Raw genomic sequence first — 16,351 nt, forward strand, 5'->3', positions numbered from 1 at the left:
TAGTGATCGATGCGTCGCTTATAAATGCTACACGACAACTCTTGAACCAAGTAACATACAAGTGGACAATTCAAGTGGAGATGACCTCGAACATACCACCCTAAATTTGGATGGTATGTCGATAAAGTTGTAAAATTATCGTCATTCAACAGGTGAAAGGATATTATTTTCAAATCTCAAATATTAGGAGAGTAAAGTGAAATTTATTAAAAAAAAATCTTTTATACAATCAAGTCACTTATTAAATAATTATAAATAACCTCTTAATACAATTAAACCTTGTTGTATCATCTGACACTTTTTCTACAAAGAATTTGGAATTTGAATGCACTTTTTCTTGATATAAGTTATATCCCCAAAATACTAAAAACTAGTAAAATCTCTTAAATTGTATTAAAAATGATCAATATTTTGTAATTATTTTTATTGATCAATATTTCATTCGGTGATTCCATATTTAACTTTTAAGTTGATTCATTAATTTTTTGGAGTCAAATGTCAAATCAATTTATAAAAGAAAATTAAGATCAAACTAAAATTTCCAACTACATTTGTGAATCACCAAGTTTAAGTTCTTGTATTTAGATTGTAGCTAGTCTCTTGTCACCAGTAGGAAGATCTTGAATTCACATAATACATGTTCACTTATTACTAGTTAATTAAATTTGAATTGTTTAAATGAAAACGTGAAAAGTTTATAGTGATCGACGCGTCACTTGTAAATGCTACACGATAACTTTCAAACCACATGACATACAAGCAAACAATTCAAGTGGAGATGACCATGAACAGACTATCCTAAATTTGGATTATCTGTTGGGAAAGTTGTGAAAATATCATCGTTCAACACGTAAAAGGATATTATTTTCAATCCTAACTATTAGGAGGGTAAAGTGAAATTTATTTTAAAAAATCAATATACAATCAAGTCATTTATTAGATAACTAGTTCTGGACACGTGCTTTGCACGTGTATATTACACATTTAAGTTATTAAAATAAAGGTAAATTACTAAAATTTAATCGTGTACGTTTTCAAAATGTTTAAATGGATTTATAAGACAAATATTTGAAGTATTTAAACTTTTTATTAGTTTATTAAGAATAGAATATTTTTAAAAATATCTTTAAAATTTTAAACGCTGTAACACATAATTATATTGAAAATTGCTCAAGTGGTAATAATGAGGGGGCCTATTTAGTATATAAATCTTTACATGTTGGTGTATATTGTATCCTACCATTTAAATTACTTTTATCATGATTAAAACTATTGTCGCCAATATGACATGAGAGTTAACAATGCATTTTAAAATATATCTTGATTGCACATAACACATCATATATGCATACGATGCCAACAATAACATTTACAAAAAATAAAATGATAAATCCTTCTTACAAATATTTATCAGATCCTAATAATTGCGATTGAACCTGAAAAAATCCTATTACATTTTTATGTGTCAAACTGTTAATCCAAATACAATATAATTTATATATTCTTATTGTAAAGCGCTTCAGATCTTATTAAAATGAGAATTTAGAATCAAAACGTAAGGACAAATTAAGACAAGGGAATGACTGTAGTCACGATTGAAATAGGGTGTACACCAGTTTATCTGAAGAGTAAAGTTCTATGGACTAACAGATGTTCTTCGCATACTCCTATTAAAATATGTAGCGTATTATAAAACTTTTCGAATGAAATTCACCTTTTTCCTTATTGTACATGAAACTTCAAATGATGTCCAAAAGAAAATTACAATATAATTAAAGTGTCAATTACAATAAATAGCAAAAGAAAATAGATACAATTATTGTATTACACAAATCTAAAAAAGCTGTCTAGATGATGGTATCGACAAAACACTCAAAGCAGATAACATCCTATTACAATTTACAATATGTAAGACGAAAAAAAAATATCTCTTCCCTAATAAAGAATGAGAATTAGTCAAACTATTACTGCATATTATGTCTAAATAATAAAACTAACTTTACCATCTTGTAAAATAATTGGATGGATAGTTGTCATTTACCTTCGAGTAATTTGGCTGTCATATGAAATTTAGTTTTTCAACTTCCTTTATTCATTTGAGGAAAAGGAGTGGTATTTATACTATTTTATAGTAGTTCATTTGGAGAAGGTTAAAGGTTAGACTTCATGCGTTGAATTTCATCTCTTAGAATTCTTCATGCTTTGACAAAAACATAAAAATATTTTGAATAAAATACGAGTCATTCTCATTCACATATCTTACTTAGTTCCATCATTAAATAATTTAATGCAGATTGAATACTTTTAAAATTGATTTCATCTATATCTAATTAGTTATTAGAATATATATTTGGATTTGTAATTTTTTTTTTTTTATAGAAATAGTGTTTTGAAGGATAAAAAGGTATTTCAACTTTTCATTTTGATGTTCCCACTTTTAGTATAATAATATAATAAATATTTAACATTTTTAGTATAACAAATAACCTCTTAATACAATCAAACTTTATTGTTGTTCATCGTTTGTCCGACACTTTTTCTACAAAGAATATTTAACATTTGAATGCACTTTTTCTTAATATAAGTTATATCCCCAAATTACTAAAAACTAGCAAAATCACCTAACTTGACTACTTGAAATATATATATAGATATATACATAGATAGAATATAATGTCATAAATTAAATCTCATATATGGGCTACTACATATTTTTATTAAAAAAAAATCACTTTATTTGAAAATTTTGAAGTTGGAGTTAAGGATGATTTGTTATAGTTTTTGCAAATAATATTTAATTTTCTAAAAAAATAAAATATAGTTTGAATAAGGTCATTTTTATAAAAAAAAAGATAATACTAATTAAAAAGTACAAAATTTGAAAAAAAATAAATAATAAAAGTGAAAAGGTAAAAAGATATTGATTTTCACTATTTTCATGATCAAATACCGATTTTCGAATAAACCAAAATAATTTTAAGAAGAGAAAAGGTCTAAGTCATCTACGCGCCTTAAAGTTGTCCGCATAATTCATTTAGACACATCAACTAAGACTAGTACCTATTGAACACCTGCACATTTTTTTGCCTACATGGCACATTGTTTGTGATTTACCTCAAATAGGCGCGTGAAATGTATTTAGTTTTGCTTTTTTTTTTGGAAAAAGATGTTCTTCCTTCTTCCTCACCTTTTTGCCATCACTTCCTCCACCACACCAGTTCACGCCGCCATCATGCATCCTTCTTCTTCCTCTTTTTTCCTCCGATATTTTAGTTCTTCTACTTTCATCTGTTTTGTTTTTCTCCATTGACATTCATGGTAGGATTGGCAGCATCGTCATTGCCACCGCCATGGCGGCCATCATAATTGTCATTTTTATCATGTTAATTTGTAGAGGGCTTGAAGTTTGAATTTTTTTTTGCTGTTAATATAATGTTTTGGGGTTAAATTAATGTAGATTTTTGTGATTTTGTTTGACTAATCAACTATAGAACTCAAAAATAAATCCAACATAACTCAATTTTTCCAATAATGTCATAGGAGTTGGTTAATTTTTCGATGAAATTCATCTTTTCGTACAAAAAATTGAACGAAGAAGAAAGTGAAAAAAAATATATTTCCTATTCAGCGTAAAGAAATCGACAAGAGCTAATGACTTGGGGAAATTTAACATCAACTCCTCCCCAACTTATTTTACTTTGAATTTTCTCTTGCAGATGAACCAAGAAAGTTCTATAATAACATATTTACGGGTGGGTTACTGTGTTGGGGGGTGGGGCATTGTAGAGGGAAAAGACTTTTGGGCTCCGCTGGTATAAGGGGTGGGTAAGTTAGAGGATTTCTTTTTAAATGTTTATTTTTAACTTAAAAATAATTTCCTTTTTCTTTTACTTTATAATACATTTTAAAATAATTTTTTGGACTAAAAATATCAGATGTTATTATTTAATTCGTCAACTTGCCATGTCATTGCGAGGGTATTTCACACACTTTATACTTTTAGTTTATTGTCAAAAAAATTTTCAAATGGTTCAAATTTAAAGGGGTAGATGTGTTCAATAGGTACAAGCCTCAGTTCAAGTGTCTAATTGAATTATGCAAACAACTTTAAGGAGCCGTATATGACTTAAGTCAAGAGAAAATGAAAATATATCTTGACAAAATAGATGGACTCAAATTTCATTATGATAGTTGGTACCAAATATTTGATTGATAAATATTGAAAGTAATGATTCGTAGGTAAATTTAAAGTTCTAGTCGTTACATTAAATTATAAATATTACAATTTTATGTTATATGTAATTGTTTCTTAATTGTACTAAAAAGGATCAATATTTTGTAATTATTTTTATTGATATTTGGTGATGCAATATTTAACTTTTAAGTTGATTCATTACTTTTTTTTTGAGTCAAATATTAAGTCAATTTATAAAAGAATCAAGATCAAACTAATATATCGAACTACATTAGTGAATCATCAAGTTTAAACTCTTTGTATTTAGATAGTAGCTAGGCTCATGTCAGTAGTAGGAAGATTTTGAACTCACATAATGCATGTCCACTTATTACTAGATAATCAAATTTAAAATTTAAATAGAAACGTAAAACGTTTATAGTGATCGACGTGTCGCTTGTAAATGATACACGATAATTCTCAAACCACGTGACATACAAGCTGACAATTCAAGTGGAGATAACCTCGAACAGACCACCCTAAATTTGGACTATCTGTTGAGAAAGTTGTGAAAATATCGTCGTTCAACACGTGAAAGGATATTATTTTCAAATCTTAAATATTAGGAGATTAAAGTGAAATTTACTTTTTTTAAAAAAAAATCATTTATACAATCAAATCATTTATTAAATAATTACAAATAACTTCTTAATACAATTAAACCTTATTATCGTTCATCGTTTGTCCGACACTTTTTCTACAAAATATATTTAGAATTTGAATGCATTTTTTTAAATATAAGTTATCTCACTTTTTCTATATATATATATTTCAAGTAGTCCGGTTAGGTGATTTTGCTAGTTTTTAGTAATTTAGTGATATAACTTATATTAAAAAAAATGCATTCAAATTCTAAATATATTTTGTAGAAAAAGTGTCGGACAAACGATGAACGACAATAAGGTTTAATTGTATATAAATAATCAAATTTGTTCCAAGCTCGAAATAGATAGAATATCATGTCATAAGTGAAATCTCATATACGGGCTACTACATATTATTATAAATATTTTTTTTTCACTTTATTTGAAAATTTTGAAGTTGAAGTCGAGGATGATTTAGTTATAGTTTTAGCATATAATATTTAATTTTCTAAAAAAATAAAATATAGTTTAAATAAGGTCATTTTTATATAAAAATAATAATAATTAAAAAGAACAAAATTTGAAAAAAAATAATAATAAAAGTGAAAAGGTAAAAAAAATGGAATTTTCAATATTTTCATGATTAAATATTAATTTTCGAATAAACCAAAATAATTTAAGAAGAGAAACGAAAAGATATCTTGACCATATGGATGGACTCAAATTTCATTGTGATAGTTTGGTGCCAAATTTTTGATTTATCAAATATTGGAAGTAATAATTCTTAGGTAAATTCAAAATTCTAGACATTATATAAAATTATAAAGATTACAATTTTATGTTATATGTAATTGTTTGTTAAAAGTCAATATTTTTAACATTTTAATTGTATTAGAAATGATCAATATTCTATAATTATTTTTGTTGACCAATATTTGATTTGGTGATTCAATACTTAACTTTTAAGTTGATTCATTATTTATTTTGAGTTAAATGTTAAATAAATTTATGAAAAAATCAAAATCAAACTAATATATTGAATCACATAAGTGAATCATCAAGTTTAAGCTCTTTGTATCTAGACAGTAGCTAGACTCATGTCGCTAGGAAGATTTTGAATTCACATAATACCCATTTACTTATTACTAGATAATCAAATTCAAAATTTAAATAAAAACGTGAAAGTTTGTAGTGATTGATGCGTTGTTTGTAAATGCTACACGACAACTCTCAAACCACGTAACGTATAAGCAAATAATTCAAATAGAGATGAACTCAAACAGACCCCCCTAAATTTGGACTATCTGTTGAGAAAATTGTGAAGTTATCGTCGTTCAACACGTGAAAAGATATTATTTTTAAATTTTAAAATATTAGGAGGATAAAATGAAATTTACTCAAGAAAAGTCATTTATTATTAGATTATTATAAATAACCTCTTAATACAATTAAACCTTGTTGTAATGTTATTGTTTGTCTAAAATTTTACAATTGCTATGGTAAAATATATTTATGGGTATGTATAGTGATATTTAGGGCCCGTTTGGCCATGCGATATGATATCATGATATGGAATCATGAGATGAAATTGAAGGTTTGTTTGGACATGCAATATGAAATTTTTGTGTTGTATATTTTCTCATAAACATAAAAATCCCATAAGTTGTAAAACTATTAAAATAGCCCCAATTGTTTATTCAATCTTATCAAATAAACAAATATTATAGAATCGCATAATAAATTATTACAAAGTTATTTGTTCTTCACTTAAGTAATTGTTTCATCTAAAAAATTGAACATAAATTGTACTTGATATGCTCATATCTCTCAACTACTCTTACAAATAACCTATAAAGTAGAAAAAAAACATACATTAGTGAATAAATATTAACTTAGAAGTTAAATACACTAAGATAAAAATTAACAAACATCACTGACTTTTAACTATTTACAAGAAAAATCAATAATTAAATATTATTGAATAACGAAATTTTAAAAAGTTACCACAAGTTTGAGTCAAAAACACTTCTAATAAAATTTAATCAAAAAAGTTATATCTAGTCCACTTGACTAAATATTAATAACTAATTGATCAAATTTTCCCAAGTCCTCAATCAATTGGACTTGATATTCTTCGGTCATGTGAACGAACATTTTGCGAATACTAAGATTAAGAAAGTGCGGCACCGCCAATGAAAATTGTCTTTTATTAATATTATGCTTAGTCATAAGATTAAGTCGTTTTTTTTTATTATGACAAATCAAAAAAATATTACTCCCTTTGTTTTTATTTATATTCACCAAATGAATTTCTACTTTATCATTTATATTCATCAAATTTAAAGTAATAATAAATTTTATATTGGTGAGAATAATAAATTTTAAAAGTAATGATGTGATTATAAATTTTATTTACATATGAAACAAATAGTTAGTAGATATAAATGTGGGGTTGTTTTAACAAAATATAAACTCATGGATCAATTATTGTATTAAAATATCTCAAATCATGATACGAAATCACATGGTGATTCCATATCATGGTTTTTGGAGAATATGATATCACCTCTCATGATATGGAATCATGAGATGAAATCAGCGTAAAATCGCATGTCCAAACGCTGATTTCATCTCACGATATCATATCGTGATATAATATCGCATGGCCAAACGCCTACTTAATGACTATTATAATAACTATAACGAGGGTAAAACCCCAATCAAAACCATACAGGTGAAACTAGTTTTTTCACCGCAAAGTAGACTCTAGAAGAAGGGCACTTTCGTAAATCTAAGTTTTCTACTACAATTTGGTTTGGGTTTTCTCTAACTGCTATTAAAAGCAAAGAAGAAAAATACTACTCCAACATAAACAATAAACACAGGAGGAAGAGGAGAGAGAAAGAGGAGAGAGAAAGCTCGGAGGAGAGAGGAAGAGAGAGAAAGCTCGTCTCTCTCTGCTCTGTGAGTTTGTTTTGGTGCAAAATCATCTTCGATTGTTGTTTATCAGTTATAATAATCTCTAACTTTTATTTGCATTCATTGATTTTCAGTGTTTCTGTAGAAAATTTTGATCGATTCAATATTTGTTTATTTGTTCTTTGGGAATAGTCTAACGGATTTTCAAGTATAGAGGGCACTAATTAGAATCCGTCTTCCAGAGATATACGGAGATCACTTTTGATTTTTTTTATTCCGTACAAAGAAACCCTAGTTTTGATGATGGCTACACCTACTACTAACCCGGCTCCGGCACATCATTCTCACTCCGGCACCGGAACCGGCGCCGGTGGTCCCAACAGTCCACAGCAGTCACGGCGATCATCAGCCGCGCGTGGCGTTTCCTCACCTTGGATACAGGTTGTTCGCACTGGCGAATCAGAATCTACCGTTGCGGTCACCTCCTCTTCACCTCCAGTTTCTCCTCCGGCGTCTTGTGAGCAAGTTGTTCACTCCTCTGATTGTTCGCCTCCTGATGAAGTGGTGATAGCCGGTAATGCGTCTTCCTTATCGCCAGAAGATGCTGCTATAGACACTCAGCTTGAGAGTGACACCAACAGCAATGGGGCTAAAAAGCCGGCTTGGAATAAACCCTCAAATGGTGCAGCTGATGTTAGTCCTGTTATGGGTGCTGTCTCTTGGCCTGCTCTCTCTGACTCCACTAAGGCTTCACCTAAATTGCCTTCTTCTGATTCACTCAAATCTCTGTCCGACGGATCAGTTTCTGTAACAGAGGTTATTCCCCCATTCCTTTTCTCTATACTTTGCTCTAACTGATTAGTTTAGGATTTGAGGATTAATATAGCTGATGTTAACTACCTTAGGATTGAGGTGCACTAATTGATGTTGTTTTTGCTCTATCTGCTGCTTGGTTCTCGTTGTTTTATTGCATGTCCTATATTTTGATTATATATTTTCTGGTTATGTGTGTACATGCTAGAGGAACCTGTGTATGGATTAATGGTCCACACTAGTTCCAGAAGCTCATTTATATGTTAATGTGTGGATCTTATAGGGCACTGGGATGGCATCAGCTTCTCATAGGCAAGCTAATACTAACAATGTGAACCCTAACACTATGCTGAACCATGTTGTACCCAGCCGCCAAAGATCTATGAAGCGCGGTGGTGGTAATTCAAACCATAATGCATCAGCCAATGGTGGCTTTTCTCAGCAACAGGCACAAGGTTTTGAGGTGGAAACAGTCCTTAATAATTCTACAAAGTCAGGTAATTCTGGTGCTGAGTCTTCTTCTAGGGATAATAATAATTATAGGAATGGTGGACAATGGGGAGGATTTGGATCTCAATCACATGGTGGAAATGACTACCAACATCAACGAAATGCAAATAGGAGAGGCAATGTTGGTCCACACCCCCGTGGAGATGGCACATATTATAATGGTTATGGGGGTAGGCGTGATCAGGACCGTCGAAATCCAGATTGGAAACCCCACAGAAGTTGGGGGAATAGGGATGCACACATGCAGCCACAGAGAGGTCCAGCTAGGCCATTTATGGTGGGGCCACCTCATACATCTCCACCTTTTATACCTACCCCCATGCCTGTACAGCCCTATCGACCTCCCATGGTTTACTCTGGTGAGATGTTTCTCTCGAAATCTTTTCTCTGAGTTAGTATACCCCATTTTGTCTCTCTACTGATACTTCAACCAATATGCAGAAGTTCCACCATTATTTTATTTTCCAGGTCCGTTCCCTGATTCACTCAGAATGCCTATGCTTTCTCCTGTACCACCTGTCTACGTTCATGTTCCAGATACCCAGTTGCATACTAGAATAGTGAACCAGATAGATTATTATTTCAGGTAGATGCTTCTTTATTCTATTTGCTTGTAATTGCTCTTATTTGCTAACTCCTTAATTGTATTCGTATTCTGAACTCTTCTTGTCCCTAAATTTTGTTGCAGTAATGAGAATTTAATTAAGGACACATTCTTGCGACAAAACATGGATGAACAGGGATGGGTTCCAGTTACGCTAATAGCAGGCTTCAAGAAAGTGAGTTGCTTGGAGTGTTTTCTTGTCCCTTAGTTCTTGGCTTATATTTTCAGCTGTATTAGTAGCTCAGTCTTTTGAAAATGCATCCCCACGTATTAATTCATGTTATTGTTGGTAACTGTTAATAATGCTGCTGAGCCTGGTTAATGGCCTTGGCTCCTTTTTTATTGGTTAGAAAATCCCAATGATATCTTTTCCTCTAACAGGGAGACAAAGAGGGAGACTGACTACCTGTGATGATGTTTTTGTATCTTATCCTTTTGACTTTCCTTTTCTATTTGTACATTTTTTCTGGTGCAAATGGTGAGCCTCTTTAGTCTTCTGTAACAGCTTGTTTTCTAGGTTTTTAGGTTGTCCTCAAGATTTGGTATCAGCATAATAGAATCATAGTAAAAATAGGACATAGTTGACCATAAAATCAGTGGAAAAGAGCCAGGCCTCTGTCTCTATCTCTCTTATCACTGTTGCCTTTTCTCTCTTAATAGTATTACAAGAGGGAAAAAAGGTAGAATTAGTGAGGACTTCAAACTCCTTCCTTAGGGAGGAAAATTCCTTCATTGTCCGAATTAGTCGGGGTGGAATACTTGCAGAGTTGCATGATGTTGCCCTCTTTCTTTGGCAGGTCCATGATATGACAGGTAGTTGTAAGAAATTGAATGGATTTGATCATTCTATGGTATAACTTATGTTATATGGGGCTTTATCCAGATGCTTTTTTCAAAGTATTAATGTTCAGCGTATTAATTTGGAGTTGAGGTCACTAAACTGAATAGCTTATTTATCATGAGCAGAAATTCATGTCAAATAAATGACTGTTTTCATATGATATTTGCTGGATTTACCAATGTTATACCTACGTATATAGTACAGCTGGGCGATGTTGAGTGAGTACCTGTTTGATGGGATGGTTATGAGTGCAATATGTGAATGCTCTCTGCTACAAGGTGATCTGGATACATTAGGTTGTAGGGTAGGCCTGCTTTTGTTGAACTTTGTTGTCCAAGGAGTATAACTTAAAAAGGTAATCTTACCTTGAAAATATTGACAGCTGAAAATTGTATGAACTATGAAGGGTTGTCCTAATATGTGAGAAAATAAGAGTAGTGAAGAGATTTATTGAGGATTTGATGAAAATCGAAAATACAGAACACACTTATTCATAGGGGGAGATGCAGTTCACATCTTATATCTACACAATGAGGGATGAACTCAACACTAACTCAAATATTCTGACATGCTAGTTCGCTGAACAATTGATTTTCTAAGATGATATAAAGGATTCTGATCTGTACCACATTTTAGGGAGTTTGTACTTTGACTGAATGATTTTGGTTCAATCTGGTGTGCTGTCTGTATAATAACCTTTTTTGTGATAGTTCTCTATGCCATTTTTGCTGCCACTGCTGTGACATATGTTGGATGATTAATCTTTCGAGGTTGAGGTGAAGGCCCTCGGAGAAGTATGTGAATATTCTTTGAGATTAACGATTCTTCAGTATATCCTAGTGCAGCATCACTTGATGAATGCCTTTAGCATTTTTTTTTCTGATAATAATTTTGTTTGCTGTGAAAAACCCGGCTTACTTTTCGCCTGCCAATTATGTGTGCATAACAATTACACACTACAATCAAATCTATTTTTTATGGATTTCTATTCTGATAGAGGGATAGGTATTTCATGAAAGAAATTGTGGTCATATAAGAAGTAGAATTTGTGCTTGTGGAAATTATTGAGTATCAGAGATAAAGAAATTTTGTGATTAATGCAGAGTCTAAATGAAATTAGTTGAACTTAATATAGAATCCAAAATATATTTCATCTCGATTTATGGTTCCACTGTTCATTTACAGGCAATAAAATACGTCAAATGGTTTGTTTTAAGATAGGAATTGGTTTTTCTATTTTTGCAGGTAATGGAGTTGACAGATAATATACAACTGATTCTGAATGTTGTGAGGTCCTCTACTGTTGTAGAAGTGCAGGTATCCCTTCTATTTCTACATGTGGTTTGTGGTCTTTTTAGGCTTTTAGTCTCTACTTTCTCTGGCCAAAAAGAAAAGGTTCGCTATGCATTATTTGAGTTTTTCGGTAAAGTGCTTGTGTTGTAAAAGAATGGAGCACTTGTTAAAGACCATTAGAGAATGTGACCATGGAATCTTGTGTACACCTAGAGCTTGTTTCCCTTTTATATAGTTTTTAAGAATTCAATAGCCTTATGCATTGCCCACCATGTTCTTTGAAGTTGGTCATGCTAGAAACAAAATAATGGCTTGCAATTCATCCCTGTTAATGTGTCCTAGGTTCACAGTTGTGCTGTTTGATTTATATAATGAGTTTGTTTGCTAATGTCCTCTAAGCTCATTGAGATGTTTAGTGCTTCAGAATTAGGGAACTGCTTGATGTCCTAATCCTAACCATGAAAATACTTGGGTAGTATTTTGCATTTACACTCTTTCATGGGCCTATTTTGGTGTCTAGTGCTTCCATAATTAGGAACATGCTCCCTATGTCCCATTTTTTATGTGGCACCCTTTGACTTGGCACGGTGTTTATGAAAAAAAGAAAACTTTTAAAACTTGTGGTCTAAGATAATCCTCAGAGATTTGTGTGGCTGGAAATCATTTCATTAAGGATAAAAGAGAAATTTTAAAGTTAATTTGTTTTCAATTATAGTAAGGTGACATTCTTGTTGGGACAGACTGGAAAGGAAAGGGTGCCACAGAAAATGGGATGGAGGGAGTGTTAGAGCCGGTTTGGATAGACTTTTGGGAGTGTTTGGCAAATTTAAATAACTTAAAATAAGTTTAAAATGACTTAAAATAAGTTAAAAGTCAAAAGTAGGACTCTCCCTACTTTTTATTCTTTGACTTTAAAAGTGCTTTAAGTTTTACCTTCAAAAAGTTGTTTCTTAAAAGCTGCTTCTTAAGCCAATCCAAATGGGCTTTAAGTGTAGTGTTTATACTAAAATTAGAAAATACATGATAGTATTTGTCTCTCAACTGTTATGGGTCTTAAAATATTTCTTCCTTGTGTCGCAGGGTGAAAAGTTAAGGCGGAGAAATGACTGGTTTCATTGGCTGATACCACCATCAGTACAGAATTCAACCATGTCAAGTCCCCGATCTCCTCAAATGTCTGGTCCTGATTTGCTTGCAGAAAATCTCCAACGTGTTGTATTTGATTATAACACTACAGGACATGGAAATGCTGAAGCACATCTTAGTAGATCATCATCTACTGAATTAAGTACTCCATTTACGCAGTTTGGCACTGAGATGGCTGAACAGGCTGATGCTCAGAATTCACAGCCAATGCCACTTGGAAATCCAAGTTAAAGAGTTAACTCTTCTGGAGTGAAGAGTGAAAGTCCAGGGGTTGGTAGCTGTTGTGCTTCTTGAAGCAATCAATGAGTTTTAGTTTATACTGTTGGTGGTGGCTATGACATCTCATGAAGGAACTAGGCAGGGAATAAAAGGATAACAAACATAATTGGCAATAGAATTATAATGTCTTTAAGCATTCTTGTAGCTTGATTTTGTTGGGATGTATATTTTGTTTTGTTGGGGACAAGTATTTTCTTTTCCTTTATGTTATGTTCCTTTGTCGTGGTTATTTATTATACAGGCCTGGGCAATTTTGGTTCTACTTCCCATGCAGCCCCCCAGCTTTATCTTCTTAAGCCAAAATCCTTGGGGTAGGCTTACTGAAAGGTATGAAGTTGCTGGCTTCTGATCTTTTGTCAGAATGGTCCTGTGAAGACTTTTGTGCTGGCCCTGGGCACTTGGTTATCTTGTTATTGTCTTTCTGTTTGTTTCAAAGCTAGCACCATTGACTCTTTTATATTTACTAGTTATAGGGAACGTGTTGCACGTTTGTTTACTACTATTTTATAAAATTTACACAAACATAATTTTATGTTATAGTTATTTATCGCATAATTTATTTTTATAGATATGCCAAAACTTGTATTGATCGATATGTATATGTTTAAAGCTTACATTTTCATCCAAAAGAAAAAAATAGAGATTCGAAATATAGTCGTCTAGATTAGGACATATTCTAGTAAATAAATAGATGTTTTCTATATACAGACACAACCATTTAGGTTAATATTATAATTTTATTTTTACTTATTTGTCTGACAGCTAAGAAATACTCAAATATGTAAAATCAATTAAGATTATATAACACCTAATCTAATAAGATGAATACTAGCTTTAAATTTAAGAATAAAATATACAACATTATGGAGTATTATCTTCTATAAATATTATATAATAATAAGAGTACATCATCATTTTTATTTTTTTATTTTTATCTTACTGTTTACTCTCATTTTCATTTTCCTCTCTTACTACGTACATATATAAGTACTTCCCACTTTGTGCCTACATTCATTCAGATTCTTCAATTTCCACGTTTATGAAAAATCCAATGTTATGGAAAATTAACCCAAAATCATCCTTTTAAACTAAAACTCCTAGTATTTTAATTTTTAATATAAATTTAAAATGCTCCAATATAAAAAGGGAAATGACATAAGAAGAAAATTATATTGACACAAGAGATCACGTGGCTTCAGATCAAAATTATTGTAGAACTCACGATCTATTTTTTTTCTTCTTCTTATTTCACCCCATGATAAGCTTTAACTGAAATTTCAAAATGATCTTGTATTGTTAATGCCTTGGTATGCCACATCTTTACATTATACTTATTTCTATAAAATTCAGACTATGAAGAATTTGGACTTGGGATTGAAAATGTGAGAAGGTGAATGTATATGATGTGTCTGTTTGTACATAGTATTTTCAAAATTTAAGAAAAGAGTCATTTTACTTTTTTATGAAGCTATAACTAAGAATTTTTGAAGATTTCGATATTGGCATGTGTAATTGAAGAACAAAAAAGTGTCTAATGATGTAATGGAAGAAAAAAAAGAGACTGTTAATAATTTAGCGACTTAACTTTTCTTTTCAATACCTTAAATGTATTAAAAGGAAATTAAATAGAGCCCTTTTGTAATCCAACTTTCAACTATAAGGTTATCGTATTACACTTGCAATACACTAATGTTTGACAGACGTCCCTCAGAATTTGGCTCATCATTTATTGTCTGACATGACCATTTATGATGAGAAACAACATCTTTCTTCTTACCCCATTCATGAATCCTCATATGAAGTTCAGCCGCAACAATCAATAAATGAACACCTTGAATTGATGTCAAAATGAACAGCTTAATATATATATATATATATAAAATAGAGAGAGAGAGGGGTGGAGCTACATACAAATTTAACATCATATATAATTGCTTATTTCTAAGGTATAGAATGAATAATGTCAAATACTCGGTGCAGATAAAGTTATGCCTTTCAATATTATGAATTACCAAATATAAGGAAAGAATATTAATCATAAAATATCATACATAAAAAAATAAACTATCACAATAATATTGATGTAGAATAAACACAAACTTACTTTCTTGAAGCTTGTTATAAGATTATAGGAACTCACTCTCATGTTCGAATTCAGTTATACATCCTTGACTAAATTTTTATTGCTGCAACAAAAAAAGTCCAAAAAAAATGTTGATAGGTCTGGAATATATATAGTAAGAGGATGCATATTTTTTTGACTTATGAAATTCTTCTTTAATAGACAAATAAATAAAGTAAAGATCAATTGAATAGATAAGATGAATATGAACATTTCAAATTTTATTTTTCCAACCTTTGAGATTCTCATCAAACGTAATTAATTGGTTAATATATGGCCACTTCCCATTTAATTGATTATTGTCATTTATTAGATGGTAAATTTATTATTTGGTACAAAAATATCATAGAATCAGTATTTTAATTAGGGGTAGTAACGTTGATTAATTTTAATGTAGATTTTTGTACTTATTTTATTTTAAACTTAGGTTTTCCTACTTTTAAATAACTTGCAATTCAAAAAATAATTAAAATAATATTATTTAATTAATTAGATGTTTAATTTAGTCTAGGGATATAATGGTAATTCAACTTTTCATCTTTGGAGCTTCCCACTTATAATAATATATGATATATATAGCACCATTGACTCTTCCATATTTATTTATACCTTTTCAAAAAGTGGCATTTGTTGCCCTTGCAGAACTTAATAAGCAATCTTTATGCTTGGTTGTGATTTACTTCTTTATATTACAAAAGCAACTATATGTATGTGGACTCACCTCTATCCTTCCTTAGTATGTCAAATGTGCAACAAAGTTCGGCATACTACTATTATAGTCAAACAAATACAACAACAAAGCTCGGCATACTACTATTAAAAAACTTAATGATACTTAAGGTACCAACTTCAATACGTATATATATAATATATATAGTATCATTCATTTGGTCCTAATGTACAAAAGTATATCATCTGCTCTTAATAATAGCACCAATACTACTACGTAATTCATCTTGGACGACTTAAAAGATGGAGATGTTCTTTCTACAAACTCAACTTTGCA

At 30.8% G+C, this 16,351-nt stretch overlaps 1 protein-coding gene across 2 annotated transcripts; it reads left to right on the top strand.

The window, feature by feature from the left end:
* Nucleotides 1–7,682: 7,682 nt before the first annotated feature.
* Nucleotides 7,683–13,758, top strand: LOC125858278 (la-related protein 1C-like). Of its 2 annotated transcripts, none has more exons than XM_049538001.1 (6): nucleotides 7,683–8,553; nucleotides 8,834–9,419; nucleotides 9,502–9,646; nucleotides 9,749–9,839; nucleotides 11,751–11,822; nucleotides 12,879–13,758. In XM_049538001.1, exons 1-6 carry the CDS (start codon nucleotides 8,038–8,040, stop codon nucleotides 13,173–13,175), a joined length of 1,707 nt encoding a protein of 568 aa, XP_049393958.1. In that variant the 5' UTR covers nucleotides 7,683–8,037; the 3' UTR covers nucleotides 13,176–13,758. The 2 variants fall into 2 exon arrangements, with proteins under 2 accessions (XP_049393958.1, XP_049393959.1); XM_049538002.1 differs by having other exon boundaries at nucleotides 7,690–8,553; nucleotides 9,529–9,646.
* The last annotated feature ends 2,593 nt before the right edge of the window (nucleotides 13,759–16,351 follow it).

This window comes from Solanum stenotomum, chromosome 3, assembly GCF_019186545.1.
Source record: "Solanum stenotomum isolate F172 chromosome 3, ASM1918654v1, whole genome shotgun sequence".
Taxonomy (NCBI): Eukaryota; Viridiplantae; Streptophyta; class Magnoliopsida; order Solanales; family Solanaceae; genus Solanum; species Solanum stenotomum.

What these genes read in the sequence shown, in the direction of transcription:
- LOC125858278 (XM_049538001.1), top strand. Translation starts at nt 8,038, where the DNA reads ATGATGGCTACACCTACTACTAACCCGGCTCCGGCACATCATTCTCAC. An exon ending in CAGATAGATTATTATTTCAG is followed by an intron (nt 9,647 to 9,748) that starts GTAGATGCTTCT and finishes ATTTTGTTGCAG; the next exon opens with TAATGAGAATTTAATTAAGG. An exon ending in TAATAGCAGGCTTCAAGAAA is followed by an intron (nt 9,840 to 11,750) that starts GTGAGTTGCTTG and finishes CTATTTTTGCAG; the next exon opens with GTAATGGAGTTGACAGATAA.